Source organism: Phocoena phocoena, chromosome 11, assembly GCF_963924675.1.
Source record: "Phocoena phocoena chromosome 11, mPhoPho1.1, whole genome shotgun sequence".
Classification (NCBI taxonomy): Eukaryota; Metazoa; Chordata; class Mammalia; order Artiodactyla; family Phocoenidae; genus Phocoena; species Phocoena phocoena.
The window spans coordinates 14,810,230-14,832,312 of record NC_089229.1 but is presented as its reverse complement, the minus strand read 5'-3'; the positions used below and the strand labels follow the sequence as shown (position 1 = coordinate 14,832,312).

Below are 22,083 nucleotides of genomic sequence, written 5' to 3'. Positions count from 1 at the left end.
ACAAAATATTCACAAAATTAGAAAACTAGTGAATGTTCATATTTTGTTTATATCTCATGAACTGGTTTTCCCAACCATATGCTGATGACAGGAATGATACAGCCCATCATCAATGTGTGAACGGCAGTGCTTTTGAAATATTAATGATAAACCTACTGACTTTAGAGGCCTGAAAAAGGGACCAATATGTGCATAGTAATAAGACTCATCTTCATGCCTGAGAAAACCAGACAGTGCCTTATCAAAGGGCTTTCCCAGCTGCGTCCATGTGCCCAGGCATGGGGTTCTTTTGCTCAGGGCAGTAAAAACAGTCCGTTACATCAGCTTCATTTGAACATTCACTTTTAAGTGGCTTTTTGCCTCAAATGGGAAAATAACATCTTTACAACAAGGAAAACAATGTTTGTAGTTTTCTTTTTGAACTCAAAATATTAACCATTACTTTCCAAGGCCATTAATAGGGTCAAGTTTGGTAGAAATGCTACATATAAGAAAAGCTTGTAATACAGAAATGCCATGGCACAAACCATCCTTCTCTATTTCTCCTCCTCACCTGCTCCCCTCTTCCCTTCCCAAAGAGTGACTTTCAAAGCATCCAATAAAACGCAACCTATGTATTTAAGACGACCTGCAGCATTTCTTGCACTGACATCAGTTAGTTTTGGGAGAGGACTTTGCTATGAATCAGTTTCAAACAACATCATTGGGAAAGCCCAGTTAGAGGACGTCCGCTCAGACACTCAGTGTTGCCTCATCTCTAGAGAATCTAGCACTTGCCAGAAGCCTGTTTCTCATCTTTAAATGCCCTCCAGCGTTCACAGGTAACCTACATCCTTAAGTCATCTGTGCACAACAGTTGCTGGTCCAATCTGGAGGCATAACTAATGCATAATTATCGCATTACGATTACTAACTTACTGATAACTTTCAAACTCTACCATCAAAACCATTAAAGTTACCGAGTGCTCAGAGTCAAGACATGCTATTCATATCATACATTTTTCAGAGGAAGTCTGCTTTTCTCTAGCCTTCCAAACAGCATTTAGAAGACACTCCAATGGGGGGTTTTATTATATGTTGAGAGATAAGTGTTAGAAAAGAATATCTTTTAGGGTGCATCTCTGAAAGCAACCAAGGAGAAAATCAGAAAACAGAAACACTGTCCAAAGTGAACCAAGAAAAAATACTAATTATCCTAAGCCATAAAACATTCAGCACAAAATATAAACAACGTATTACAACTTTATTAGATTCTTCTATTTTACTGGCTATTTAGACTCAACTATGGCCTTAGTGACCTATAACATTAACATCTTTGGGTGTCACAGTATGTATAATACCTAATCTGATTAGGTGGCACAAGGACTAGCCAACCTGTCAACACAGAGTAACCATTAACATCACAGCTGCGGCCTTTTGATGCTTTTATAATAATTCAATCATAAATGTGAAGATATCTGTATTATCTGAGGGTTCTCTGCTGCTGCCATGCAAGTTATTATTCAAGAAAAGTCTGCCAGACTAGGCCTAATTAGAGATACACACGGAAGTCAGAAGTCCGCCTTACAGTTAGAATGACAAAGGCAGCAAGTCTATGATGAATTACTTTCTCTTTTGGGTCCCTATCCCTACGCCTCCACACATAACTCCTCCATAACGTGTCTCATTACCCATCTAACATCTTGCTATGACCCTTTTATATGCTCCAAGTAAGAATGGTATTTAGGGTTTTGCTCAGTGCAGGGGAAGGGGGTATATGAGTGGCTAAATGGATAAACTGACAAACGGAGGGCAAAAAGAAACATTCCCAAACCTTCCTATTTAATACAATGTTCTTCATGACACCCCTCAGGCTGGAAACAAAGGTTGGTGTAAAGAACTTCATTCTGATGATTAAAGACTTGTATGACTGAGTAAGGCAGTTTCTTGACTTACCCCCACCCCCTAACAGACTTTCCTAAAAACCTGTGGGATAATCAGGGAGGAAGCATATACATCCCTTTCCAAATGGAGGCATTGTGACTCCTCCCAGAAGGAAAGTTTACAACATTGGTTCCTGAATCAGGAGCCTCCCCACCAGCCATTCTGGAACAGGCAGCTACACCTGCACACCCTGGAACCTGTCAGGTCTTGAGTCTGATGTCTGAAGAGCATTTCAGTCCACGTCCACTTCAGTGAGGGTCAGTGGTGTCCAGTGGCTGCGGTCAGGGTTCTATCCTTTGATAACAGCAATCGGTGTCAGTTTAATGGCCTTCTTGCTGATTCCGGCATCATGGCAGGTGTTCACCACATCAGTCACATTCTTATAAGACTCAGGTGCCTGCAGGGGAGGAAAAGTCTACTTAAAATGGAATCTTTAAAAGCATTAATGTTCACTTGTAATTTAAAAAATGCACATTCAAATAGCACTGAGTTGGTTTTGTTTTTTCTTTTTTTGCCTATCAAATAGGCAAAGGTTTAAAAAAAGATTAAGCTCAGTGTTGGTAAGGGAGTAGTATGATAATACTCTCATCTTGTTTTATATTTTTTTCTGTATTTCTCTAAATTTCCCCAAAGAACATGTATCACTTGCGTAAGTAGGAAAAGCAGTAAATGTAACTGAATAAAGCATATACACTAATACCCAAATGGAAGGAAATGTACCAAATCATCCTATTAGTGGTAACTGTCTTTGGATGGTGGAGTTATTGGCAGTTTTGATTTTCTTTTATTAGATATTTCTACAGTTGTCAAAATTCCTGGAATGACCATGTATAACCTTAACAATAAGGAAGGGTTATTACATTCATATATATAACTAACACTACATATGTGCATGCATACATGGGTATACATACATACACATATAATTTATTTCTGTGAGTTTCTAGTAAGACCTCCCCCCTTCCTTCTGTCTTGCCACCATTAGAACAAATATCACCACACACACCCTTTATCTCCATTCATGTCAACACAGCAAGCTTAGGCCTCTCAGACTGATTCCCGTGGGGGCTCTGTACACACCCCTTTCTAGCCCATCTCCTATTCCCTTCCAGTTTCTGAAACATTTCCACTGTGGCCTCTGAACTCCTTCCATTGAGTCAAAGGCAAAGAACTTCTTCCTTTCTTCTTTAAACATTCCCTTCACTTTCTTGTTCTTGCTGAAACATGGACCTCCGCTGAGGATATTACTTCTGCTTCCAACTTTCTGAAGTGGTAGCTGTTTTCTCTCCCAAACTGGGTCATGCCATTAGGTTCAGAGGTGGGACAGGTGTCCTTACTCTTCATGGTTCCTTTCAGACCATTCTCCCTCCTTTCTCCCAGTTTTGAATGTTGCAGTCACCATTTATACCACCCACTACTCTTGTTGCTGCAATCATCTGCTAGAGTCTGATCCCCATTGTTACTTGAAGTTTTGTAGCTCCTGGGTCACCCTCACCCTCTCCTGCTATAATTCAGAACGATTTCAATATCCAGGAAGAGGATTCTTTCAGTAACTTGGCTTCCTAGTTTCTTGATTCCCTCTCCTTCAATGCTTACCTCTGCCATTCTCTCCCAGAGTCATCCCCAAGAACTCGTCATTACCAATGATTACAACTCCTCCACAGTCTCAGCTCCCAGCACCCCAGACAGCCTAGGTTTCCACCTCCAACAATCCTTTAACCCCACGAGACCCACAATCCCTTTGCAACACCCTTCAACAACCTTGCTTCTCCTTTACTGTGCTGTACTTGCAACTCTGGTTAAAGGAAACTCAATATCTATTTCATGCCTGAACCTATACAGTTGGATGTAGCTGAAAAACACCCAACCACTGAATTTAAGCTCAAGTGGGCCCTTGACGCTGTCCTGGCAATCACCCAAAATTTCACTAGGCCAATCACTTTCTTAGATGATGATTTTATACCTTCTCCTGCATCCTCACTCTCAGTTGCTGGCCCTACTTCCTATTACACTGAAAAAAACAGAAACAACCAGAACAGAATCTCCATAAACTCTCTTACCATATCTTCCCTGACTACCAGCATCTGTACCTTCTCTCCTTTTATTAAGGATGAATTACCTAAGCTCCTAGCAAAGACCAACCCCACCAGATCCCATCTCCTTTCATCTACTCAAGGACACTTCTCTAGTAATTCCCCACTCTTTCCTCCATCTTCGATTTCTCTTCTAGATTCTTCTCAACAGCATGCAAACACATCAGTTAGATCATGTTATTCTTCTGCTCAAAATTCTCCCAAGTCTTCCCCTCATCTCACTCAGAGGAAGAGCAAAAATCCACTTGTAAAGGAAAAAACAAGGACCCACACGATCTGGTGCCCCTACCTCTCTAACCTCCTCTCCCTCTTGCTCGCTCCAGTCACGCTGGCCTCCACACCGTTTCTTGAACCTCCAAGTGTGATCTGGCCTCAGAGTTTCTGCACTTGCCATCCTCCCTGCCTGGAAAGCTTACCCCTAGATACCCACATAGCCTGTTCCCTTACCCCTCTCAGGTCTTCACTCAAATACCACCTCACTACACCCTATCTAAAACTGCACCCACTCCCAGTCTCTCCCTATCCCCCTTCCCATTTTTACTTTGTAGCACTTACCATCATTCTACACACTATACATTTTACTATTTGGTAAGTTTCACAGGAAAGGATTTATGTTTGTTTTGTTCACTGCAATATCCCTAGCACCTAGAACAGTTCCTAACTATAGCAGATGTTTAATAAGTATTAGCTGGATGAGTGAAAAAAATCATATGTAAAATGTGCAACTAAAAAGTATACCAAATGTTAATAGTGGTTATCTCTGGTTGGTGGAATTCGAGATGTTTTCTTCTTGGTATTTTCTAAAACCTCTTAATTAAAATCAGGTGAAAAATTAAGTTGTTAAAAAATAAAGCTTTGGGGCTTCCCTGGTGGCGCAGTGGTTGAGAGTCCGCCTGCTGATGCAGGGGATGCGGGTTCATGCCCCGGTCCGGGAAGAACCCACATGCCGCGGAACGGCTGGGCCCGTGAGCCATGGCCGCTGAGCCCGCGCGTCCGGAGCCTGTGCTCTGCAACAGGAGAGGCCACAGCAGTGAGAGGCCCGCGTACCACAAAAAAAAACCCAAAAAAACAAACAAACAAAAAATAAAGTTTTGTCATACTCTTTAACGCAGTAATTCTGCTTTTGAGATTTCACTCTAATTATTAAAACATCTGGAGGAAAGATTCAGGCATGAAGACACATAGTACAACTTAATTTAGAGTAGCAAAGATGTGGAAACTACTTGAATATCCACTATGGGCAGAAACTTACAGTACTTAGCTAGCAGAATATTTCTCAGTCGTTAAAAATGACGTAAACAATATTATAATAATGTGTTAAATTTTAAAAAGGACTATAAAACGTTTGTAAACTATTTTATAACCAGTTTAAAAAAAGCATTTAGGGAAAAAAATGGCAATAAGCATCTTAAAAAAAGGAGGTAATAGTTATGTCATGGCACAGAATTTCTGGATGACAATTTTTCTTTTCTCTTAAACTTTTAAAAGGAAATTATGTTGCTTCTAATTTAAATATGTACATATGTGTACATATACATACATGTAATTTAAACAAAATCTTTGCTCCCTTATGAATCAAAAAAACCCATTTTCTCAAACATTTCCCCCCCACCTTTTCAAATTTGCTTTCAAATTTAACTGTTAAGTATACAGTTGTGCAAAAGAAAGGTTAAGATGAGTCAGCTCAAACTAAACTTAAAGCTTGTAATATGCAGACAAAGACTATACATGAATAGTAAAAATCATTCTTGTGGACCCAGCTCGTAATTAACCTCCAAACAAAAGAGAAGACAATGATAGACTGTAACTGAGGTTATTTTTTAAAAAACCATTTCTATTAGCAATACTAAAAATTGCTGTCTCTGGGTACTGGCATAAATTATAAACAGTTTTATGCTGAATACTTATCAAAATTTCACTTACCTCTTCCATAACCAGCTTGGGTGAGGCAACACGGATTGCAATTCCCATGTCTGCCAATTTGTCTAGGACGTCCTGGAAATCTAAATTACGCCTTGACTTTGCTCGGGACAGTGCACGGCCCTAGATTGGGAAAGTAATGAACTTCATTTATAAATTCTGAGCTCCAATTTATGTTCAATCCCAGCAATTATTTAAACCCTTAGGATCATATGCCTTTTCCCTGACTTCTTTTTAAACTAAAAGAAGAAATAAGAGAGTCTTTTTCTATTTAATCAACACTGTAATGTGCTTTTTGTTTTAAGACTCATCCTTTTGGAAGACAAATTTACATCTACAAAGCATTTAGTATTTAAAGACTTAGTTTTGTGTATCTAATCACTACTAATTATCAATTACATATAAATATGTTAATTTAAAATTGTAATCAGTATGTCTATCATCACAAAAACTTTGTGCTCTTTGTGGTTTAAAACAGTTTCTCCACCTTAGCACTTACTGACATCTTGGGTGAGGTAACTGTTGTGGGGACTGTCCCATACGTTATAAGATGTTTAGCAGCATCCTTGCCCTCTACCCACTAGATGCCAATAGCACAATTCCCCTCCCCCACTGCGACAACAGAAAATGCCCTGAGACACTGCTAATGTGTGTGGGGAGATGGTTTTGATCACTGGGTTAAAGTTAGGAGTTGGGAGGCAACTGAAAACGAGAAAGGATCAGAGGAAAAAAAGTAGGGTTAATATATACGAGAGGGTCTGTCCTACTGAGAAGGTATCATAGACAGTTTCTATTTTCCACTCCATCACCAGCTAAGAACTTTGATGGCTTAGAAGAGCAGCTGGATAACTGGTTTGTGGGCCAAATCTGGCCTATTACCCGTTTTTGTAAATACAGTTTTATTAGTACACAGCAATGCCTATTTGTTTATGTACTGTCTATGGCTGCTTTTCTACTAAAATGGCACAATAGAATAGCTGCTACAAAGATCTTATGGCCCCCAAAGCCTAAAATATTTACTGTCTGGTGCTTTATAGAAAGTTTACCAACCCCTGGCTTAGAAGAGGCAATATATTGAAATAGGTATGCAGTCTACACATGGGTCCTGATTTGCAAAATGGGGCATATCCTCCAAATCTCGAGTAGACCCACCCAGTAAGGAACAAATTATGCTAATGGCTAGGTCTGTGAATCATTGAGATACATTTTGATGTAAATTTGCATCAGGTAAAGTTTTATCAGTTACGGTAGTGTGATAATTTCTCAATCTGGATTTTGTGGACTCACAGAGTTGAGGAACAGTCCCTGGCCGTACAATGACCCCACTAAGGTCGAGATACTTGGTGACCTCAGTTAGTTCACTAGACAGTATATATTACGGGGAAAAATTCAGGTAGAAGACAAGACAAACCCAAACCTCAACTTTGTTAATGCTCAACCAAGTACATTTACCTGTCAAAATGCAAAACAATGACTACACTGAAGAGAACATTTCTAAGTAATTTTCTGTTTTCATAACTCACCGCTCCATGACAAGTTGTTCCAAAGGTCTCGGTCATGCCCTGCTCAGTGCCAGTGAGAACATAGCTACAGGTTCCCATGGTGCCGCCAATGAGCACAGGTTGTCCAGTGAGCTGAGGAAGCACACAAATCAAACATGTTAAAATTTAGAAAAGCAGGAGCTTCCTATGTCTGAGATTTAAATTTCCTCTTGCATTGGAGGACTGTGGAGAAACCAGGCCCTTTAAATGCACTGCGCTCACAACTATATTAAGATATTATTCTGATTGTTTGATAGTTGAGAGGGAAGGGAAGAGGATGGAAGGAAAAATGTGAGGACCAGGAAGGCAGCAGAAGACAGCCTGAAGGTAAGAGCAAAGCAAAAACTCAAATTTGTAGTGAAGTGTTTTTAGGAAGAACCATCCCGAGCAAGGCATCTTCCCTCTCAGGCTTGTTTCCTCATCTGTGAAATGGTAGGTTAAGGGTCTTTCTAACTCTATCACAGCCAGACACCAAAAGGATAAGAGGAATGAAACAGACTGAGTTTAATCTTAATCCTGTCTTCTAATCATTCAAAGGCCTTAAAAAGATAATCTTAGTGCATCTTAATGCAGTAGAATATTCTCCATGCAGCACTACAGCACACTGCAAGCACAGATGATGGGGGGAGTCATGCTTCAGAGAAGACTGGAAATCACTGTTCTCATGGATGACAGACTGTTTTCTTTTCACAATTGCTGCTTTCCTGTTTAAATTCTTACGTATTTAGAACTGTCTAAATCATGCCCCCACTGCTTAAAACCACAAATGGCTCAGTACGTACTTGGTAATCAACCGCAATAAGGGGATGGTGAGGAGGGAAAGCTCGGGTGGATCCCTTCCTGTGTACTAACAGAGTCCGTTCCTTTCCATCCACCACATGCTGTTCTACTTTGGCAATATTGTGAGAAACATCATAGATCACATGTAGGTCCAAGTCATCAGGGGTTGTGTTGAAGACCTTGGCAAAAGCCTAAGAGAAAAAAAGCTTATGTTAAAAGTGGCAGAACCAGCTCTTCAGAACTTATCTTATTGATTCTGGAAGGTCTGTTGGAAGGGAGTGAGGGATTTAAGAGTTCAAAAATAGCAGAATTATTAACCTTCATGTAAAGGACAAAAACTGTCTTTAGACCACAGAGCAAACTCCACTCCATAAACTCCAACTAGTCTTGACCAAACCCATCAGAGGTGCTTCTTCTTCAGCCTTCTGAATCTCAGTGAACGGCACTTCTACCCTCTCCGCTGCTCAAGGCAAATTCTAGGAATAATTCTGGCTTCTCTTCTCCCCTCTCCTGATACCCTGCTGAGTTAGCTTAAGGACACACCGAAAGCTTGGACACTTCACCAATATTTTGAATATCTATTACATACATTTCCAAAACCAAATCCTACAGGCTTAGATTTGAATACACTATGTTTTAAATTACTTAATTTCATCATGTATAACTGGGAACAGACAAGCAACCTCAACTGTACCTGACGGGTTAAGAAGGTCATGGAAGAGCGGTTGACCCAGGCATAGTTCCCAGCCGCTGCCATTCCCTTCAGGTAGTCCTGACCCTCTGCGGAAGCGATTCGAGCACAAGCCAACTGACGGTCATTGACTATAATCTTGTCTCTCTTCATGGCTTTTTCCATAGCTACCAGTGCATCTGAAAGGAGAGAGCGCAACAAGTCCAAACCAGCCAGCTTTCCCTTTATAATTCAGATTTATTGCAGAAAGGTGGGCTAGATTCAAAACCATTCTACAAAGAAACAAGTAAAATACCATTTTCCCTTTAAAGTGTTTCTGAGCTCATCTATTTATTGGTCAAGATATATTTACTGAGAATATTCTGTCAGAGCTATGTGACACAATATATGCAGGCTCCAAAGAGAACACCTGCCCTCGCGGACTTGCAAGGGGAATGCAAGGTGGTCTGAGTTACTTACTCTCTTCCTGGCATGTGCATGAATGAGAAGTAATAAAATACGTTTTATTGCCATCACGGTTTTTAAAAATAATTTTTAGTGACTTAACTTAAAAGAACTGGAGATAAGTTGCTAGACCTTCTGCATGCAAATCAAATCCATGATAAAGTGTAAAGCAGAACTCAGTAGAAAGTTCAGAAATACTAGTCAATGCTCCATATATTTGCTAGACAAAATATTCTAACAGGCCAGGCTGGCACAAATTTTTAGATTCCCATAAAATTAAATGTACATACAAGGATGAACCATAATTGCAATTTAGAGTTTACAGTAATTCCCATGTGTCTATATAACTTTTCCTATATTCATAAATCCTTTCACTCATCATACAAACGGTCCAAAGTGACCTTTCTATTATTTCCCTGCCTCCTGCTTTTGTTCACACTGTCTTTTGGTCATGAATGTTCTGCGTGTGTGATTGTTCAAACCGCACATGTTATGTGTCCATGAAGTCATCTCTAAAATCTTTTCCCTGAACACTTTATTTTGTCTCTTCCACACTATCTTATCAATTACTATACCTTCTGTCTTTACTTTTTCTTCTTAATGAACATGACATCTCTCTCATGAGACAATTTGAGGGCGGAGCCCTTGCTATTTCATCTCTGAATCCACTATAACACTTAATCTTGCCATACAGGTAGGTGTCTAAGACATATTCCCGCATATATCATAAACTCTACAATTTGAAGTCTTTACTGCTCTTTCTTGGTCAGACAGTAATAGTAACCTGTAAGAGTAAATATGGTAACTGGAGCCTTTGACAACACCATATGAAATAATTATTATTCCCATTTTTTTCGGACAAGTAAGTTAAGGCCCAGTGCAGTTAATTTCTGCTAGTTAGGAAAACCAGGGTAAAAACCCGCACAGTACAGTTCCAGCACTTTCTCCCTTTAGTCTCTATATGGTTCCCCACAAAATGTACATTTTAGCACCAAGCCAAAAATTTGATCCAGAAAATACCTGTGGCTACTTGGTGGCCCAAGCCTCTGCTTCCACTGTGGATCATCACACACACCTGTCCCTTATGGTCGATGCCCATTTTCTTAGCAGCATACTCATTGAAAATCTCATCCACAACCTGGATTTCTGCATAGTGGTTGCCTGCTCCCAGAGTCCCCAACTGCAAATGTGAGAATGTCTGATAAAATAGCTGCTATTCAGGTTTGAAAAAATCCATTTGCAAAGCAAATAGGTAAAAAAACCCAATAAAAATAAAAAGATAACCACACATATAGCGTTAACAAAAAAACTTCTAAGCTTAGAAACGCTTCATTCACTTAAAGTAATATTCCACACAACTAAAATAATGTAGACCAGTTCCTGCGTTTATTATATCATTATCTGCTTGAGGCACAGCACATTAAAAGCATCATAAACGAAAACTCAAACCACCAAATAGCTCACAGGACAATTTAAACATCACGGAGAGAAGGGTCAAATTTTGGGGTGAACTCTGGTGAATGCTGACTCTTACACAAAGTCCAAGTTCAAATGATTTTTGAAATATCTGTGAGTTCACTGACACCTACCACTATCCATCACTGGAAGAATATATCCCATAACTGGAGCTAACAGATGCTTTACGGACCCAAAGAATGGCAGTGTTGGAACAGTCTTAGAGACTGCCTAGTTTTAACTATCTCAATTTTTGGATGAGAAAATGAGACCCAGACAGGCAAAAGAGACTTGCCCAAGGTCACAGTGAATTAGTGGCAAAGCCATCACAATTTGCTGTAAATTTCAAACATCTGGTATATTTTTATTTCATGGACACCATGAACCGACAAGGTATCTGCTGTCATCTTGGATGCTAGAAAACTTTCAGCCAAATCTGTAGATTGTCCAAGTTTGTACATATGCAATTTTGGTATACATTTTTTTTTTTTTTTTTTGCGGTACGCGGGCCTCTCACTGTTGTGGCCTCTCCTGTTGCGGAGCACAGGCTCCGGACGTGCAGGCTCAGTGGCCATGGCTCACGGGCCCAGCTGCTCCACGGCATGTGGGATCTTCCCGGAATGGGGCACGAACCCGTGTCCCCTGTGTTGGCAGGTGGACTCTCAACCACTGCGCCACCAGGGAAGCCCTGGTATACATTTTAAGCCTTATAATCATATCCCATTTTCCTCCCATCCACTTCTAATTCATGATATCTTGTTTTATTTTATGAATATCTACAAGCTCCTGATAGCTTTTTAAAAGATTAACAATGAAGCATAAACAAATCTGTGTTCCTTTTGATGTGAAAAAAGCTGGGGTATATTTACTACATGGAAGACAGATTTTTTTCTTCCTCCCAACAAAAACAAAATATGAAAAAAATGAACATTTCCCCTGCAAAGTGAGCGCTACCTGGGGAAGGCCTCTCTTTTTGGCCCTGGCAGAGACCTTACTGGGGTCGGCTTGCAGCATCCTTCCGTACTCCTCGCAGTGCTCCTTGTCTTCAGCCCAGGCATAGCCTTCCCTTAGGGACCAGTCCACACCCATCTCCAAGGCCTCCTCCAAGTCTCTGAGTGAGTAACAAGGTGCAGGTCATTTCACAGCCAAGGCAGATCAAAATCTAAAGATGACCACATCTCAAAGGGCAAAAGAAAGAACTATATTGACTACTGCCTGTGTATCAGGCATCGTGCTAGATGTAGTTCATGCTCTCAGCAACTCTAGTTTTTTGAGGAAAAGCGGTTACATAAATAATTGAATATTAAAACTATAAATGCCAATGTTCTTGATATTTACACAGCCCCTCATACTTTTCAAATCTTATTTATCTCTCTGATCCTGAATTCTATGAGGCAGTGATTAAGCAGCCACAGAAAATTTATAACCATAATCAAGTATCATTATCTGCCACCAACTTTACTACAGCTACACTAACTTTTCATAGTAACTTATGAAAAATTACAACTAACAAACAAAGCTATCTCAATGTCCTCAGGCAACACAGGTTAAATTTTTTTTTGCGGTACGCGGGCCTCTCACCGTTGTGGAGCACAGGCTCTGGATGCGCAGGCTCAGTGGCCATGGCTCACGGGGCCAGCTGCTCCGTGGCATGTGGGATCTTCCCGGACCAGGGCATGAACCCGTGTCCCCTGCATCAGCAGGTGGACTCTCAACCACTGCGCCACCAGGGAAGCCCAACACAGGTTAAATTTTAAGGTCTATTCCCACCTTCACAGAAGTACTACATCGCTTTACTGCACCCGCACTTTGAAGCTGAGGTGCACAACGTTAAACCCTTAGAAGGAAAAAGCTCTGATCTTCACCTAAGGTCTAGCCCTCTTACAAAATACCATCCGGAGAGATTACAATGATCAATAGGCCCTCCCACAACAGCCCATTTCAAACATTACTTATTAGGACAAAATTCCTACCTAAAATATTTGTAAAGATGCTTGGAATTTATTTAGATGTTCCAGGTATGCTTTTCAAAGTGGGACTGCATTCAGGGACCACATAAAGTCACAGAATAAGCATCTTCCAAATGTATCAATTTTACTCCAAGTTTTTTTGTTTTGTTTTTTGGTAAAGGGATGTTGTATAACAGATAATAGCTAAAGACATTTTAATATTAATGTCTGTACATATATTTGAATAGAATGCAAAATTCACATGAACTTTTAGATAAAACAGAAGATATTAATGATACATACTTATGAAGCACACCTTTCTGCAAAGTGTAAGGTGCACAGCTTTACACGAGCTATGACAGTACATCAACGGCCATGTAAAAGGCCACTGTGCTGTAGCTGTACATTGAATTTTCTACTTTGGAAATACACAACATCTTAGGTGAAGAACACACTCAGTGCTATCATCCAAAAAGGAAGGTTGTCAATACAGGTTCACTGACAAAGGACAGTGGGGTTCAGAATACAGCCTCTGAAGCCAAAGGATCCTTGGTTTGAATCCTGACTTTACTTACTAGCTTATTTATTATTATCTCTTTAAACTTCAGTTTCCTTTCTTGTGAACTAGGAATGATATTAGGGTTATTATCTACACAAAATGATACACACCTACACTACAGCACAGTGCTCTGCACATAGGAAGTGCTCAGTAATCATCAGTGGATATTATTCTATTATGAATTCTACCATATGTCAAAGGCTGTCATGATGAACATGAGTTGACTAATGTCTCTAATGAACGTTACAGACCTCATGCTTAAAAAAACAATTCATTACCACTTCTTCAACAGTGACTGAACAATCCCCATCTCCTAAGTGTCCTACACTGGAAATGAACGTGAGGGTCGTGTGATTATTATCGCTCACTCCCTTTACTGGCAGCTTTCGTTCTTACTTGGCATTCATTGGGATGACGCCTTTCGACCCCACCCCAACAGGAATGTGGTCGAACATAGCTTGGGCAAGTTGCTCCTTCACAGGCTGGACATCACTTTCGTCTAAATTGGTTCTTAGCAAGCGGACACCACAGTTGATGTCAAATCCGACGCCACCTACAAAATAGAGAAAAGTTAGTCAAATATTAGCAAAACCAGGTAGTTAGGCTTTGTTACCTGTGGTTTCCCACTATTAATAAAGGGTTTAAAAGACAGCCACTCTTTTAAAAATAGTTATGTTTTAAAGGAGTCAACAAAGTGGTTCTCTGTGGGTCAAGTCTGAGGACAACAAAATTTAAAGTAAATACATACTAAAGGTACTTTGTGGGTCAAGGAGGCAGTGATGAACAAGTAACATCTAGACTAGAGATTAAAATTTGAATTACATGCTTCTCTTTTTTTCTTGATCACTCTTGTCAGGGGTTTATGAATTCTATTGTCTTTTCAAAGAACCAACTTTTGGCTTTGTTGATCCTTACCACTGTATATTGTTTCATTAATCTTGCTCAATTATTTCCACCTATCTACATTTTCTGGGTTTAATCAGTTGTTCTTTTTCTAACTTTTTGAGATGGATGCTTAGACCATTGACACTGCAGCCTTTCTTCTTTTCTAATTTGTGCACTGAAGGCTATATACTTCTATCCAAGTATGGCGTTAACAGTAACCCACAATTTTTAGACAGGTATTTTTTAAATTAACATCAGTTACAATTATTCTGTAGTTTCCATTACGATTTTTTGTTTTTGACCCATGGGTTATTTAAATGCATTGCTTAACTCATAAACATAGTTTTTTTTTCCCCCCAGGTTTGTATTGTTATTAGTGATTTCTAACTTAATTCTGCTGTGGTAGGATAGTATCCTCTATATCAGTGGTTCTTAGGTGTGACCCAAGAATTCTTTCAGGCCTTTAGGATTAATTGTATAACAATACTAAGACATTATTAGCCTTTTAAACATATTCTCTCTACTGTACAGTGAAGTTTTCCAAAGGCTACATGACATGTAGATAACATGCTTGCTCTGAGGGGTAATGAGACATGTCCTTGTGTATTACTGTTTCTAAACTTTCTCAGTTTTAATTTCCAGTAAGGTAAACATTGATAAAAGCCTTCGAGATCAACCCTCAATAATTTTAAGAACGTAAAGGGGTCTTGAGCCCAAAGTTTGAGAACTGCTGATATATGATTTCAATGCTTTGAAACTTGAGACATGCTTTACGGCTCAGTATATGGTCAGTTTTGGTAAACATTCTGTGTGCACTTGAAAAGAATGTGTACTCCACAGTTCTTGGATGTACTGTAATGTGGATGCATGCACAACCACACATGTATATGAGAGATCAAGGTGTCAAGTTTGTAACAGGATTGTTCAAATCATGTGTCCTTACTGATTGAAATCTGCCATTTCCTCAAGAGAAAAATAGTGCTAAATGTTGGGCTCACGTATCTGCACTTTTCCTCTGGATCTTAGCCTCACAAATTCTTACTACCTCTGTAGATTTTTATGGTTTCAACAGATGCATTTTTGGCTCTGTTTTAAAATTTTCACGCAGCTTTTCTCGTTGTTCTCGGCAAAGGATTGCCTGAAATGACCTTGTCCACTGCTGCTGGAGGCAGAACTCTCAAGACACAATTCAACCTTTCATCTTTTCATCAGCCTCTGAACGCAAAGATATTACTTCAAGTGTGAAACATTTTCAGTGAAAGCACACCACAGCAGAAAAGAAGTATACAAGTGACTAATAATGATGCTAGTGAGTAAAAACTCATCAAGTACTTCCTATGTGTCCAGCATTGTTCTGAGTATTTTAACAAAGCTTAATGAATTTAATCCTCACAATAATGCTATGTAGTAAATAACATTATTAACTACAATTTGCCTAAGAGATAACTGGGACACAAAGAAGATGTATAATTTGCCAGGGAAGTATTTTAGTTTCTTTTGTAGGCCATGTCTGAATAGTGCCTGGCACACAGTAGGAGCCCAAATAACTTTAAATAAATATATGCTTTACTTGGTATTTTAATAGCCTCTGAGTGTCCACAATTAATTCTCTCAGTAAATGGGGAAAAGAAATGACAGAATATGATGAGGCTGACATTCACACACCAAGTGCAGCCGTGCTCTATTTTAGAAAGGCTACGATTCTGAGAGAAGCTACACACCTGACAGCAGACATGCACAGTGACCTTACCTGGGGATACCACTGCTTCAGGGTCATTCATATCAAAAGCTGCCATATTCCCAATAGCAAACCCATAACCTGAATGGACATCAGGAAGCCCAATGGATCGCTGAAAGAGAATTAGAAAATAAAATACAGTTTTCTCACTGGCACTCTGGCTGCCTGATAGACCTGACACTAACTCTCAAATAGGCTGGGGGGCTGAAGCCTTCCCTAAATCAAGATTCTGTTTTCATGAAATCTTCTCTATTGGTGGAAATTAGGTGTAAAAAATTCCTAATCATAAAGCCAAATATAGCAGGAAAAACTTTTTTACCAAGTCTGACATTAACTAAGAAAATTGAAAAGAGGAAAAACCTTAGTACTACATGATACAGGAGGACCACATACTAACTTTAACGCATTATTACATTTTAAAGATGATTGACATATTGTGGTCATGTCAGGCTGACAGGAGGAAAATACCTGATTTACACAGGTCCTCAGTGTTTAAGCAATCAGAGACAAATGTAATCCATTTGATGGTATGAAAACTGTACAATTTCTACATCTGGGGCCTAGAAAAGGATACTGACCCAGGAAGAATGGAGGTCAAAACATGGTAGGAATACAAGCAGACACCTGGACACTTACGAGTTCCTTAAATGCACGAGCCATGTCTTTTCACTTCTCCTCCCAAGTGCCCAGCAGAGAAACTGGCATAAAGACCTCAAAAAATGTCTGTTGAATGGATTTAACATCTAGCTCTAATGGTGGAATCTGAATGTAGACTCGGGTGAGGGCCCCACTTGTACCATCCAGTTCTATCCCCACCATCGCCACCACCCTCCTTTTCCAATCATATCCACAACAGCTATATTGCCCTTTGTCCCTCCCCTCAGTCCTAACCCTTACAATTCTTGCCAGTCTTTCTCCAATCAACCTCTTAAATGAGGCCACCGTGAAACTTTCACTGGTGGCAAACTGATATAAGAATAATGTGTACAACAAGAAAACAAAATCTACTTCAAAGGTTCTCAAACACTTATAGATTCTGGCTAAAGGCAACCAGAAACTGAGATGTTACCCAGACTCAGTTAATTCTTTAAATTCCATGGTTATTTCTAGATGTTTGAAGGTCACCGTCTAAATGACACCACTATCAGTTAGGCATGGCCATTCATCCATTCAACAAACTTTCAGGCTAAAAAAAAATATGAGTGATTAAAACTGTAAACATAGACTCACATGAACAATCCCAGGCAGGGCGGCCACATTGCCAATTTGTTTCATGGCTGGCAGGAAGCCACCAACACCTGAAAACAAAATGTCAATATTAGAAAAGAGGACATATTTAATTTTTAGCTGAAGTGTATTCACACTTTTCTAGATTGCGTTAATGAAGGGGTAGTGGTTAGGACTGCTAAAACAGCAAAGCATAAAAGGGTGTCTGAGATGAAGTGGAAAAGAAGGCAGCACATGCACAGGAAGGTAGTGAGGGCAACCAGAATAATTACAAACATGCTGTCAGTATTCTGTGCATACCATGGAGGACTGCTTGCAAATACTGTACAGGGAGATGTAAAACATAATCATTATACCTTATGTTGTCAGTATAAAAAAAGGGTTCTTTTAACTGTTCATAATATATATCCAAAAAAAGTACTGGTTGTATTCTAAGTGACAAAGAAGAGCAATTTGGAAGAGTTGGGAAAACACTGGATGGAGAGTCAGGGGATCTGGAGTTCTAATCTCAGCTCTGTCACTGGCTGTGTGTCATTTCAGCCAAGTCAGCACACCCTGGTGGGGGGCAGGATGAGACTTATTTATTTTAGGTTTGTTGACTAAAAAAATAAAAGGGTTAAAACTAGATTTCTATTCTACCATCACCACTAGAACATTATATTACAGTTTTATACATTTATCTCTAAACCTCCCTGTAGTCTTGCAAGATAGGTGTTATAAACTCTCTTTTACAGATGAGAAAACTGAAGTTCAGTGAGGCTAATCAGTGCACTGACTTTGTAATCAGACACTCCTGGATCTGAATTCTGATTCTGTCACTGAGAGACTGTGCAACCTTGGACAAATTAAAATGACTTAACTTCACTCAGCCTTGACTTAAACATCTGTAAAATGGAGATATCCTCTTAGAGTTACTTTAAGAATTACATGAGATAACCTATGTAAAGTGCCTGGCACATAGTAAGTGCACAATAAATGGTAGCTCTTGTTATTACTGTCCGAGGTTAGGTGCAAAACCAATCAGGTCCATCCAGCTCCAAGTGCTTTCTACAAGGCCAGGTGGCTAACAATGCGATCATGAATAAGTAACGGGTTCTCACCTCATTTGAAGTCTTGATCATTCCTTGACAACACTTTTGTATTTTTAAATTATAATTACTTGAGTTACCATTTTTCAGGCCACAAGGGAGACACTACTTGTACTGCCACATGTCAAACTCTAATTTACTTACCACCACCTCGACAGGCATTCCTTAATTCTTCAAACATTAATTTTTCCAGAGCATCATTCACATAGAAAACTCCTTCAACCTGGTACCAAAGAAAAGGAAGAATTATGTCTGAGCACATGGACCTGATGTATATAAGTACAGGATAGAATACAAACACTGTAGGCAATATTTATTTTGCTTTACTCTTTGTAAAACACTTTCACGCTACCTTAAACAAGCAGAAAACTTCTTACAAGATGTTCCCATCTTTATATCTTAAAAGTGTATTTTACAATGTTCACAAATCATTTTGTTTATTCTCCTACTCTCATAGGCCACATTTAAAAGTTCAACAGGTAAAATATTTTGTGTGTGTGTGTGTGATAAAGAAACGTCTTCCAACAATGCTCTAAGGCCAAAGGTCTCAGTATTCTTGTGCTTCTAAAATATCAGTAGGTTTTGAAAAAAATAAATGAATCAAAAACTCAGATCTAAACATAAAAATGCAGTCATCTGACCTAAGTGTACTTTTTCTAGGTCTAAGACAACAGCACACTACACTTTACTGTGTCCTATTCTGCTTTACATATCTGTACTTAGGTAAACAGTGAGTAAAAAAATTTTAACAGGTAGCTATATAGCTGTGTGCTTAGTTTTACCATCTATGTAATTTTAAGGGGATAAAAAAGCTTGACAATAGAGGCACACAAAGGGCAATGGAAGACATGATTATGTAACACCAAAGGACAGAACATTTTAATCAGAGATCAAATATTATGAAGGATCTGCCTAGCATTGAAGAACCAAAGATTTAACAATCATCTGGACAAGGAAATTTATTTATCAGAAAGATGACTTCTGCACCTTACCACCGCATGAATAACAATACCAGTTATGGAAAATGTCTCAATTTTCCAAAGGGCCACATTTATTAGTTCACCAAACACTTGCTGAGGACTCATTATGTGCCAGGCACTGTACTGTGCAGTAGGGGAGATACAGAGAATATGCAAGATCGTGATGTTGTGGAACTTCTAGTCTAGCGTGAAGCTCAGACTAGAAAATGTAGAGTGCAACGAGGCAGGTGCTGTAATAGAAGCACAGAGTACTACGGAAGAATCTGATGAAGAAGGGGCTCAACAGTCTAGGGAGGCGGTAGCCGGGGTGGGGGTGCGCTTCACAGTTTGTTAATTTTTTGTGAACACTGAGCTGGCTCTTTAAAGACAAGAGACATTACTGGAGCAGCAGCAACACATTTAGGAGCTGAATGGAAAGATGACGTAAAGATGGGAGAGAAGTATTTTTAAGGAACAAAGGAATTTTTAGTGCAGCACACGGTTCTTACAGGAGGGATGGAGATTAAGCAAGAGAGAGAGGGAATCGTAAGTGAGAAGTTCACTACTCTCATGAGACTGGGAATACAACACAAGCCTACCATACAGGTCAGTAGCTTTTTAAGAGCAATATATCAAGATTTCAACTCTCCCTTCCCAAGGGAGGGGTGGTAGTAAAGTGTTGTTCAAATAGTTAAACTGGAACTGCCTAGCAAAAATCAGACTTGTCCCCCAGCTGAATAAGCAGGAGTGTGTACATCAAAAGTTAAGCCAGAATTGCTGACGGAACATAACAGTGTGTGTTACAATCCTCTTAGGATGGTCATACGCTTTTTATTTTCTACTTCATGCAGGGAACTGGATTCCATAAAAAGAAACTAGTCAAAGGAAAAAACAGAGCAAAAGGGAGGTTTGCGACTATGGGCTTTTTCTCCGCTCAGCGTCTAGCTAAGTGCTTTGCTCATAGGGGGCGCTCAATAAGTTTTAATATTGAGTAAAAGGGTGGAGCGGCTATCAGGAACTTTTACCAAGACGCAGGATCACAAACCTTCAATACACTTGCAAGGCACCTAAAGGGATTTCAAAAGCCGTCTAACAACATATGCACCAAAACCTCACAAATGCCTTCTTCTTCACTTTAATGGAAGACCATAAGCACAAATGACAAGGAAGCCCAAGAGATACAGAGACCTGGCTTTCAAATTCTCTGGTATCGGGCTCCCAAGTCTCCATCGGGAATACGTCATCCTGTCAGAGGAAAAATAAGCGAACTGGACATCACGTCTTAGCTGAGCTTCTACTGGGTGAGTAGTAAAGGAAGCCGTTTAACCGACTCACGCTCAAAGCCCTACTAAAAAGTGCATATTAAAAAGAAAAAACCTGCCCTGTGAACTTTCTAGGTTGCCACGAGAAGCAAGATCGTTGTATTAAAACCCCGCGCGTGTCAATTAAAAAAACAACAACAAACCCAACACAGAGCAGTGAATGCTAGAAACTTGGTTCAGGGAACACAGGTCAGTAAACGTTATGTAAATGACTGGTATGACTCAGAGAAGCGGAGTTCAGTCCCAGCAACTGCACCCCGGACTGGCTGTGCCACCTAGTAAAAGCCCACTAATGTCTCTAAGGCTCAGGGACGTAACACATCTCACGGTGCGTTCATGAGACTTCTGTGTGAAGACGCTTTGCAAAGGCCAATTTCGTATTTACTGGGATTCCCTGGACGCACTCCGGTTTGCTGGTCCTCGCGGTTCGGGGACCTCTCCATCCGTGAGGTGGGGCCGGCATAGGCTGGGCAGCCCCGGAGGCGGGAGGAGTGGGTGGGGTGGGAGTTGGGGGATGGGAACTTTGCTGTGGGCGGGGGCCTCTCCGGCGCGCGAGAGGTCGGGAGGGCTCCGAGGAGACCGGGCCGGGTGGGTAGAGGCGCGCCGCGGGCCCCCAGCCGGGAAGGCCCCGACACCGGGTCCTGCTCCCCCGCCTCACCTGCATGTTGGGCACGAAGCCCTTCTTGATTCTCCAGCAGCTTTTATTGACCTTTTCCAAGAACTGCAGTTCATCGTTATAACTGCGGCTCATGGCGTCGACAAGAGTGGCGAAAACTCCCGGCTTCGCTTTGAAGAGCCGCTGCCGCGTTGTCCCGCTGACCGAAACACCAACTTCCGGAACTCAACGCGCAGGCGCGGCCAGCTCCGCGGCAGGATGGGCGACGGCTAGCGCCGAGGCTCAAAACTCGTCGCACCAATCGCTCTTTTTTTGTTTTTTTTTTAAGTTAGACTGTCCTCTAGCGTTTACCTTTTTGGATGTTAACTAGTCATTTTCTTCTAGGCTAAAGCTAAGCTAAATGCAGTGCAGTAGTTTTTAGTATGATCTAGTTATCCTTCGTTTTGGAAGTGTTTTCCAGCACTGAAAAACACACTGAATCGGTATCAGGTCCAGTTGTTCTAAAGAATCCATCTGCTTGGAGTTTACATCCCTAGTAGTGAGGGGGAAGAAATGTCTGCAGCCGAGAAAGAGAAACATGTTTAAATAAATACCACAACGGAAATTTTGTAATGTTTCAGAACGAATTTGTGAACACATTAAATAACTTTTCTTTCAGAAAAGGGCATTCCAAAGAATGAAACGTGACAGCTTATCATTTATTCCAACAACACTGACAGGGGCTTCTATTACGGGGGTATCTATTGCTATTTTATGAGCAATACGAAGATGGGTAAATGGCAGTCCCTATGGATAGCCAGAGCTTCCCAGTCCAGCCCTCTGTGATGACTAAGTACTCCGTGATCGCGCTTTTATCCAGTGTCGCTTCTTCACAGCTTTAAGTGCCTTCGGTT

At 40.4% G+C, this 22,083-nt stretch overlaps 1 protein-coding gene across 1 annotated transcript; it reads right to left on the bottom strand.

The window, feature by feature from the left end:
* Window positions 1–1,222: 1,222 nt before the first annotated feature.
* On the bottom strand, window positions 1,223–21,411 carry RTCB (RNA 2',3'-cyclic phosphate and 5'-OH ligase). Its single transcript, XM_065886761.1, has 12 exons — window positions 21,233–21,411; window positions 18,438–18,516; window positions 17,209–17,276; window positions 15,991–16,090; window positions 13,752–13,908; window positions 11,802–11,958; window positions 10,413–10,572; window positions 8,952–9,127; window positions 8,260–8,448; window positions 7,460–7,570; window positions 5,940–6,059; window positions 1,223–2,320 (listed from the first exon to the last, which is right to left on the bottom strand). Exons 1-12 carry the CDS (start codon window positions 21,323–21,325, stop codon window positions 2,213–2,215), a joined length of 1,518 nt encoding a protein of 505 aa, XP_065742833.1. The 5' UTR covers window positions 21,326–21,411; the 3' UTR covers window positions 1,223–2,212.
* Window positions 21,412–22,083: the final 672 nt, after the last annotated feature.

Coding starts and splice junctions, on each gene's coding strand:
- RTCB (XM_065886761.1), bottom strand. CDS start 21,325: ATGAGCCGCAGTTATAACGATGAACTGCAGTTCTTGGAAAAGGTCAAT. Junction 16,091..17,208: donor CCCTGCCTGGGATTGTTCAT/GTGAGTCTATGT, acceptor ATTCTCTTTCAG/CGATCCATTGGGCTTCCTGA. Junction 7,571..8,259: donor TTATTGCGGTTGATTACCAA/GTACGTACTGAG, acceptor GTGCTTCCTCAG/CTCACTGGACAACCTGTGCT.